We start from the raw sequence: 10,330 nt of genomic DNA on the forward strand, positions 1-10,330 counted from the left end.
TCTGGCAGCATCTGTGGAGAAACACAGTCAATTTTTCAGGTCTGTGACCTTTCATCAGAATGCATGTCATGTATCTAGACTTTCAGTCTCTCAAGAGGGATTTTATTAAATGCATTCTGTTAGCTAAAGTTCAAGTTAATCAAACTGAAGGCAAATTATTAACCTAGTTAGGAAATTGCTGAAACAGGAGCCAGAGACTAGGAATAATAGGAAAGTGCTCTATTTCCAGGATGTGATAAGTGGTGTCCTGCAAGAATCTGTATTGGGGCCTCAACGATTCATTCTATTCATTAATGACTTGGATGATGGGCTAGAGAGTTGCATATCTAAATTTGCCAATGATACTATGGTAGGTGGCATTGTAAACAGTTTAGAAGGAAGCATAAAATTACAAAAATATATTAATAGATTTAAGTGAATGGGCAAACTGTAATAAATGGATTTCAATGCAGACAAATGTGAGGTTATCCACTTTGGACTTTAAATGGTTAGAACAGCGGTCTTTCTAAAAAGTGAAAAATTCAAAACACTGGAGCTCCAAAGATTTGAGATAGGGTCCAAGTGTTCTTCGTGAAATAATCAGAAAGGCTAATAGAATATTGGTCTTTAGAATCATGCTACAGCTATACATAGCCCAGGTCAGACCACACCACAGTTCTGGATACCAAGTCTTGGGAAGGATGTATTGGATTTGGCTGGAGTGCAGTGTAGAGGTTGTATTTCCTGGAATTTAGAAGTTTATAGGGTGACTGGTTGAAGTTTTCAAGATATTAAGGGGAAACAGGGTGGATAGAAACTATTTCTGTGAGTTAGAGAGCCGAGGACTAAGTGACATAGTCAAAAAATTAGAGCCAGCCTTTTCAGGAGTGAAACTGGGAAACACTTGTTCACATACTGTTGTTTCCACAGTAATGTGGAAACAGCAACTGATGCTAGACCAATTGTTAATTTTAAATCTGAGATTGATAGATTTTTGTTAAACCAAAGGTAACCAAAAAATGGTTCGGCACAGACAAGAAGGGCCAAAAGGCCTGTTTCTGAGCTGTAATTTCCTGTGGTTCTATCAAGAGGATTTTCACATTAAAAAGCGGGTATGTGAGTTAGGTCCCAGATCAGCTGTGATCTCACATTGAATGACGGTGGAACAGGCTCAAGAGGCTAAGTAGCTACTCCTCCTGTTTCTGTGAATAGAAAGCTGTGCTGTTAGAGTTAGACAAAGAAGGGCCTGTGTGGTGCATAAATGCTGGCATAGATTAGTTGAGTCAAACAGCTGGTTGCTGTGTTGTAAATTTGTGATTACAGGAGAAAGGTTTCTTTAGAAATTTCCATAAATCAATGTAAACGGACTGGTATCTGAAAATTCTGAATAAGCTATAGTTTTAGTGCTTCATATAGAGAGTCCATCCCTGTGTTAGTCTCATTACCATCCTGTCAGTCAGCCAGACTTCAGTTGCCCTGTAAAGGTAATGCTTTCCTTGCTTTCTTATAACAGTTAGGCAGGGTTAAAATCACTATCCCGCACCCCCCTCACAGTGACCAGAATGGTCTTGGTTTCCATTTCTAGTCAGTACCACAGTAGCTGCTGTCAACAAATAGCAGTTGGAAAGGGCCATATCTGTGCGAATGGGGTACAATCTCTGCGATTTGTGTGGCAGTACTCACTGCCTAACTTCCTGCAAGAAGATCAGTTACTAGACAAAGTCCTGGGGTGGGATTACTGGTGGAATTGTACACCTGTGTGGGTACACACTTCTAAAGAGGGGGGAGGGGGGAATCTGAAAGAAAAATGCATCTTAAATAAAACTGTTCTTTGTTTTCTGAATCCCAATTTTAAAAATTAATTTTGTTGGTAAACATTTATGCAGGTAACAAGGGTTGTGGTGTGTGGGTCATGTCCTCTAGTCTCCCCCACATTGCCAATAATCAGATCAGCCGTAACAACATCTACGGAGTGGCTGTCTTCTGTCGTAAAGATGACGCAAATGACTACCTCAACAACCAAGGAGGCAATGAGAATTTCAATGACGAAGGGGAGATCATCAATTGGGAAAATGACTTTGACAGTGATGAGGAGCGATACACATCACACAAGCCAATCACTGTGGCACTGATTGAGTTTAACAACATCAATCACAATGGCGGTAAGTGGGCAATCCGAGCCACAGCAACTTTTGTAAGTAGCTTGAGAAAAACGTGTGACTAATTGATTTTAAATGTCTTCAGACATTTGGTCACAAAGCTAAGGTAGGATAACTTAATTTAAAGACAAAATCACAATTTGGCTGATGGAGACTATAAAGTAATTGTTATTGAAAATAAAACCATTTTGTAATTCTAATAAAAGCTTGTAAACTTGGTGGGAATGCTCCTAATGTTGAAGGTGGATGGAGGTACATATGGAATTTAGACATTGATAAAGACCTGTTGGGCTGAATGACCAGTTTCTGTGCTGGTTTCTTCTTTGGTTTCAATTTTGTTCTGAATGAAGAGGTGCCTCTGGTGAAGTGTTTTTTTTTAGCCACCAGCAAATCTCCCATTTGCTGCTCAATGTATATTGGAAGATAGGCTGTGTTACAAGGAAAGGGGCATCGTACCATGCAAAGAACACTGTTATAATTCAGTTCTAAATCCCTCCCACCCCCACCAAAGTAATTTTGACATGGGGTGATGGTATTTAAAAAGTAGTTTTGTTTCAGTCAACCATTAAACATTCTCTCAGTCATTTCTGTTGACTTCAGTTATACTCCCACAATGTGCGAACACCACTCAAGATTTCTGGATCAGCCCACTTCCTTAATTATTTGCAAATACTAGCTGATGTAGGTACTTGCACTGAGAATGGAAAATTGCATGTATGTGCAATATAATTGGTTGAAGATTAAAATTCAGTTTCATTGCGTGGGAAGAACAGGCAGTGGCAGATCGGTTGTTCATTATACACAACATCCTGATTTTCCTGATCTTCTGTTGCTTTTATTTTGATTTGCTGCCAAAGTTGAAATATCTCTTTGCTCCACAGACATGTCAGAAATGTTGAAAGGTTTTAAGAGTGTAATCTCAGCAGTTAGTAGCTTTTGCCAAGACTGAAAGTGCACAGAGGATTGAGAAGTGATGGTAACAAGAAACATCACTAGGATTGGCTGTATGGATTGATATCTGGGTTGTTACTTTTCAAGCAACCTGATTTAAAGGCCAGGTGTATCATTATATTATCCCACAGTAATAATATGATGCTCTCCCATCCATTAACTTGTCCCAGTGGCATGTTGTTCAGTCTTTTGCTTTGTTCTCTACTGCTCTTTGCATGAAAGGGGTAGTGGAAATCTGATACTCTTTTTCCTGAAAGATAGTGTCAGTTGAAATTAAGACTGAGATTGATTAAATGTTTTTTTATAAGGTTATCAAGAGATTTGGATCAAAGACTGGTAAATGGAGTTGAGGTACAGATTAGCCGTAATCTAATAGAATGACAGAACAGGTTTACTCCTCCTGTTCCTATGTGGGTGACGTTGACCAGGCCATAACTATTGCCCAAGTCTAGTTGCCCTGTGAAGGTTTGGGCCGTCTCCTTGCAGTAATGGTGCTCCCAAAAAGGCATAATTGGAATTATCAGTTCATATCGATAGAAATTTAGCCATAATGCAATTAAATTGGTTATAGAAAGGATTATTGTTTATTCCCTTTTCCTGTTCCATCCTGTGCATTTATTACTACTGCAGTTTCATGTGCTGGCTGATGTTCTTTTTCCTCTCATTTCTTATCAGCTGCTGGACTGTACATAAAAAGCAGCGAGACACTCAACATAATAGCCAATGCAGTCCATGCCAACCATGACAATGGGATTGCAGTTTATCAGAGCAGTCAATTCACCCACATCACAAACAATAGCATCACCTGCAACAGTGTAGGTGGAGTTCTTGTAGAAGCAGGATGCAAAGTTGAACTTCGGGGGAATGGTATCTATGACAACAGCAGCCATGGTGTCACCTCGAAGGGAGAAGGCACTGTCTTGGAAAATGACATCCTGGGAAATCATGGATGTGGTCTGCAGCTACTCGAGAATGCAGACATGAAGGTGGGTTCTGCATCAGAATTTTAAATTGTCTTTTAGTAACCTTGACCATTATTTTCTGAGTGTACAGTTGCAGTATTTTGCATCTAGAGTGTAATCCAGAATATGTCTCCCTCTATCATCTTGTCTAATTAGGCTACATTACTCATCAATGTTAAAATACCCTGCACTTTCATTGACTGTAGATGAATTAAGTACTGACAGGATGAGTCTGTGACCTAATGCCTAGATGCGCTTTGCTTCAGGTGACAAAGAACAGAATCCAATCTCTTCACGACTATGGGATTGCAATCTTGGACCAAGCTAAGGGAGCAGTGCAAGAGAATCAAATCTTCAGAGGAAAAGTAGGGAAGACTATTTTGGAGAAAACTGAAAACCCAGAGAGATGTACCGTGCAGAATAATGAAATTTTAGCCTGCAACAAAAAGTGAGTTCTGTTCTTTGTAAGTTATTTATTTTCGGAAAAAATTTCCTTAGATAAATATGTCATCCACCACATGGCCATCTGCACTGCGGTCATGTCCTCTACCTGCTTATTTTCTTCTCTTTCTGCCTACACTTTCTCAGGCTGGGAAAGGTTAGGGTGGGACCTGCCATTTTAGGATTTCTGGTTTGGAGAGAGGTGGGGGGAAGTGCACCTGCTGGAATTTCACTTCTCCTAACCTGACAATTTCAGTTCCATTTTTAAAAAAAATGCATGATGGTTATATCATAAGACTGATGCATATGAAATAAACCATCAGAATTTTATTACTTGGCTTGCTTTTAACTTTATGTGAATACCTTTTCCAAAGAACAAAGAAAATTACAGCACAGGAACAGGCCCTTCGGCCCTCCAAGCCTGCATCGACTATGCTGCCCGTCTGAACGACCCTTACGGGGACCATATCCCTCTATTTCTATTCATGTATTTGTCCAGTTGCCCCTTAAAAGTCAGTATCGTATCTGCTTCCACTACCACCTCCGGCAGCGAGTTCCAGGCATCCACCACCCTCTGTTTAAAAAAAAAAACAACTTGCCTCATACATAAGGGGCGGCACGGTAGCACAGTGGTTAGCACTGCTGCTTCACAGCTCCAGGGACCTGGGTTCGATTCCCGGCTTGGGTCACTGTCTGTGTGGAGTTTGCACATTCTCCTCGTGTCTGCGTGGGTTTCCTCCAGGTGCTCCGGTTTCCTCCCACAGTCCAAAGATGTGCGGGTTAGGTTGATTGGCCATGCTAAAATTGCCCCTTAGTGTCCTGGGATGCGTAGATTAGAGGGATTAGTGGGTAGGATATGGGGGTAGGGCCTGGGTGGGATTGTGGTCGGTGCAGACTCGATAGGCCGAATGGCCTCTTTCTGTACTGTAGGGTTTCTATGATGATTCTATGATCTCCTTTAAACCTTGCCCCTTGCACCTTAAACCATCTGCCCCCTAGTAATTGACTCTTCCACCCTGGGGGAAAGCTTCTGACTATCCACTTTGTCCATGCCCATCATAAACTTGTAGACTTCTATCAGGTCACCCCTCAATCTCTGTCGTTCCAGTGAGAACAAACCAAGTTTCGCCAACCTCACTTCATAGTTAATGCCCGCCACACCAGGCAACATCCTGGCAAATCTTTTCTGTACCCTTTCCAAAGCCTCCACATCCTTCTGGTAGTGCGGCGACCAGAATTGAACACTATATTCCAAGTGCGGCCTAACCAAGTTTCTATAAAGCTGCAACATGACTTGCCAATTTTTAAACTCAATGCCCTGGCCGATGAAAGCAAGCAAGCCGTATGCCTTCTTGACTATCTTCTCCACCTGCGTTGCTACTTTGTGACCTGTGTACCTGTACACCCAGATCCCTCTGCCTATCAATACTCTTAAGGGTTCTGTCATTTTGCTGTATATTTCCCATCTGTATTAGACCTTCCAAAATGCATTACTTCACATTTGTCCGGATTAAACTCCATCTGTCATCTCTCCGCCCTAGCCTCCAACCGATCTATATCCTGCTCTATCCTCTGATGGTCCTCATTGCTATCTGCAAATCCACCAACCTTTGTGTCGTCCACAAACTTGCTAATCAAACCAGTTACATTTTCTTCCAAATCATTTATATATTACAAACAGCAAAGGTCCCAGCACTGATCTCCGAAGAATGCCACTAGTCACAGCCCTCCATTCAGAAATGCACCCTTCCACTGCTACTGTCTGTCTCCTATCATAGAAATCATAGAAACCCTACAGTGCAGAAGGAGGCCATTCGGCCCATCGAGTCTGCACCGACCACAATCCCACCCAGGCCCTACCCCCACATATTTTACCCACTAATCCCTCTAACCTACGCATCCCAGGACTCTAAGGGGCAATTTTTAACCTAGCCAATCAACCTAACCCGCACATCTTTGGACTGTGGGAGGAAACCGGAGCACCCGGAGGAAACCCACGCAGACACGAGGAGAATGTGCAAACTCCACACAGACAGTGACCCGAGCCGGGAATCGAACCCGGGACCCTGGAGCTGTGAAGCAGCAGTGCTAACCACTGTGCTACCGTGCCGCTATGACCGAGCCAGTTCCGTGCAATTTCACCTTCTGTACCAGTCTGCCATGAGGGACCTTGTCAAAGGCCCTATTGAAGTCCATGTAGATAACATCCACTGCCCTACTCTCATCAGTCATCTTCATCACTTCCTCGAAAAAGTCAATCAGGTTAGTGAGGCACAACCTCTCCTTCCAATTAAAGTAATAAAAAATGCTTACCTTATAACAGCAGTTGTCTGTTTTTTGTCACCTGTAGCAAAACGCATCTAAGCGTTACGTCACAGACCCATCCCATCAGCACATAATTCATCCACTGCAACAGTTATTCAGAGGTGGTCAGCCCATAGTGCCAAGACTAATTCAGGCACCCCTACTGCTGCTGTAACTTGATTGGATAAAGCCAGGGATTAACATGGGATCTTTCTGTGATATGCCAAACAGTATATTTCCATCTTCCGGATCCATTGGGAATGCTTCAGGAGTCTGTGTGTGACCCTGTATTAGAAGTTTAAAGTTATTAAAATTCCTGGTCTAATTTCTCCCCTCGTGTACCAGTGTGTTAATGCTATGCTGGCCAATCTGCCCATAGTTTACCAAACTTGGCAGGTCTCGAATAATTGAAATTGGGATTGAATCAGTATTGAGAGTGGAAAGCTAAGGGTTAGACTGAATTTCAGTGAGGCTTTTCTAATGGATCATAGAGTAAGTGTGAGCTCAGTTTAAGGGCTTGGTAGCTGGATAAGTTAATCAATTCAACACTTCCTGCAGCAACTGCTACTCAAAGGTGACAAGTTTCAGTGGGTGGCCTGGAACAGCGTTTTTTAATCCTTTCCTCCCTATGAGCTCAGTATTCTGCTGGCAGGCTGGAGTCTCGGTCTTTTGGCTAAGATCAAGCAATCAGACCAATTCCAAGATGCGGTATAATGCCTCATCTTGTCAGCTTTGGATAATTTTTGTCCCTTTTTTGGGGACATGAATTGGATTCAATTGGATTTTGAAGCAAGGAACGGATTTGGATTTGCCCAGTCCATTCTGAGCATTGGCTTTGTAATTTTAAGGATGGAGTAAAAAAATTTTTTTTAAAAGGCAGGGTGGAGTTGGTGAATTTTCCTTTTTAAGTGCTAGCTCTTATGCCACAAGATAGAAAAACTAAAAAAAGTAATCTGCAGGGAATCATTTCATTCTGAGTAGAAAGAGAATCTCTGAATCAGTTGTTTACTCCAATTTACTTCTGATATCCATGTAGCATCAGCACCACCTGATTCCAGTGGACAAGCTATTTCTAAAGCTAATGGCTTCTCTCCCTAACTTTGTCGAGGCTCTTTTATTCAAAGTTGTTTCTTTCATGCTAACTAAAGACAAATGTATGCAATTACATTTCAGGGAAATGTAATACATTGGGATTTAAAGAGTCAAAGTTAATTTTGTGTGGATGAAGAGATGTATATTTAGATACATCCATGGTTTTCATTGGGGTTTTAAAGGATTGGAAATTATATTTACTTGTTATTCCTTAATACTTTTCAAAGTGGGAAATCAGTGAGACATATCTGAGTCAGTATTGACACTCCTGATTTTAACAAGTTTATTTGCTATTTTCAAATCTTCACATTCTTTCTTTAGAGGAAAATGTGAAGTATTGGAAGAATTTGCAGGCTGATTGGTAGTGTGAACACTTCTTCCATGGCCATGATCATCATCATACCACTCAATAGAATGATTATATTCCAATGGTGGGAGGGTTTTATGATCTCCACAACGATTATCTACTGATAAGGGGACATTAAACATGCTCAGTGTTGTGTTCACTGCTATGACATCAAACTGTGAATACAGTCCCCATCACGAATACTGAGTGCTTTGGTACAAACATGATTTGGATGTAGTCCTGTTACTATTTTGGAATGCTTGCCATGATGCGTCTCCTATAAATCATTTTCCATTTGTATTACTAATTGCTGCACTCCGTCTTGCACAACATGGTAAAATTCTTGACTTAGTCTTGAAATGATACCTCTCAAGTATGACGGAGGGAAACATGGGACCATCTTTCCTGGATGGTTTATTCCATTTTATCTTTGCCAAGGTAGCAGGTAAAGTTTGATTGCTTCAATAACTCTTATTACAATAGTCTGATAAAGATTCATGTAAAAGTGACCTTTCATAGAATCCCTACAGTGCAGAGAGGCGATTCGGCCTGTTGAGTCTGCAATGACTCTCTGACAAGAATACCTTACCCAGGCCCATATCCTGCCCACATATTTAGCATGGCTAATCCCTCTAACCTAAATGAGGGTAAGTGGTGAGCACAGTATATCCATGGTGGTCTCCAAACCTGGATATGTCCTTTATAATTTTTATAGTAAACTGCAGCACGTCAACACTAATGCATTTGAGATTTTTATGCTATACGTTCTATTTCAAATGTGATTGGTTTGGTTCTTGTACAATACAGCGCTATTTCAGCAAATGGGAATTGATGTCAAGAATGAATGAGATTAGTCACTCGGCTTTCTCTACAGACTGAGTAATGGTTGCTTCATTGTATCAGCCTGTGGGTTGAACACCATTGTTGCTTGTGCACGATATCAAGTGAAACCTGTAAACAATATTCCTCACGTCTTTAATGGAACATTTCTCTGTTAGTTCTTGCAGATCTGGCATAGCCTGGAAACTGGACAATCCTCCAGCACGGCCACTTGTTGATGGATCAAATCGAGCCACCTCCATGGTTCAGACTCGTCAAAGAGTTGCATCCATGACAACTCGAATAGCTGCAAGGGTTGAAGGGGGCTGCCATGACAACGGGAGCATTTTCTGTTCCATCCTTTAATTAATTAAAATCAGCACTGGTACAGAATGTGCCACTAAAATGATTTAATGCCTCAATTCCTGTATCAAACGTGTTTTTAATAATGGAAAAGAAACTTGGAGGCATTGTCTTTAATTAATTCACTTCCTCGCAGGTTAGCTTGGAGATAATATAATCAAATAAATGCCTCTATTGTTGGCAATCTCCATTTGGAGTTTAATAACATGGTGCAACCCTCTAATAGAAGTGTAGACCTGCTTATTAAAGTTCCTAGTTTCGTACCATTATTAACAGCTGCCAATCTTATACATGTATTTTTACTCCAGCTGCAATGTAACAAGGGATGACGTTTACTCTCGTGTCCATGCAATTCTGAACATGACTGTTTTGAGCTGACATCTACACAGAAATAAGATTTCTCTGAGCACTTAAATAAGTGATGGTTATGAATGTAATTTCACCTATTTGAGAAGCTACCATACATTTCATTTTTCGTAAAATTTTAATTTTCTTTGTGGACTAGTACCAAATTCCTTCTAAAGTTTTTATCTTCAAGAGTAAAAGAACATTTCATATCATGTTGTGGGCTTTGTCATTGGAGAACTATAAACTGTACTGTAACTCCTCTTCTGAAGTTACAGGTGGTAGGGGTGGGGAAAGGTGGGACTGGAAAAAAAAACATTTTTCACTAACAGGGAAAAGAATAGCAATGGCGTCTTGAAAACCTGTCAGTCCGCAAGAAGGCTTGGGAGAATTGTTTAATGGTAATAAAATAGAAATTGAAAAGTTGTTGTTTTTGGAGTCCTATTATAATTGTGATCATGTCTCATCACACTCTTATTTGGACTCGAGGGAGATGCTTGAGGTAGAATGTGAACAGCTACCTCACACTTACAAGTAATTACAACTTTTTCTCTATACAACCTCAGTTG

At 40.9% G+C, this 10,330-nt stretch overlaps 1 protein-coding gene across 1 annotated transcript in view; it reads left to right on the plus strand.

The window, feature by feature from the left end:
• The window catches only part of fbxo10 (F-box protein 10), a 46,031-nt gene extending 36,055 nt beyond the window's left edge, over positions 1–9,976 (plus strand). Inside the window, exons 8-11 of the mRNA XM_078214227.1 lie at positions 1,866–2,141; positions 3,765–4,075; positions 4,318–4,499; positions 9,233–9,976. Of these exons, the coding sequence (XP_078070353.1) occupies positions 1,866–2,141; positions 3,765–4,075; positions 4,318–4,499; positions 9,233–9,419 (956 nt within the window). The 3' untranslated portion in view covers positions 9,420–9,976. The remainder of the gene's footprint in view (positions 1–1,865; positions 2,142–3,764; positions 4,076–4,317; positions 4,500–9,232) is intronic.
• The last annotated feature ends 354 nt before the right edge of the window (positions 9,977–10,330 follow it).

The sequence above is a fragment of the Mustelus asterias genome, chromosome 6 (assembly GCF_964213995.1).
Source record: "Mustelus asterias chromosome 6, sMusAst1.hap1.1, whole genome shotgun sequence".
NCBI lineage: Eukaryota > Metazoa > Chordata > Chondrichthyes > Carcharhiniformes > Triakidae > Mustelus > Mustelus asterias.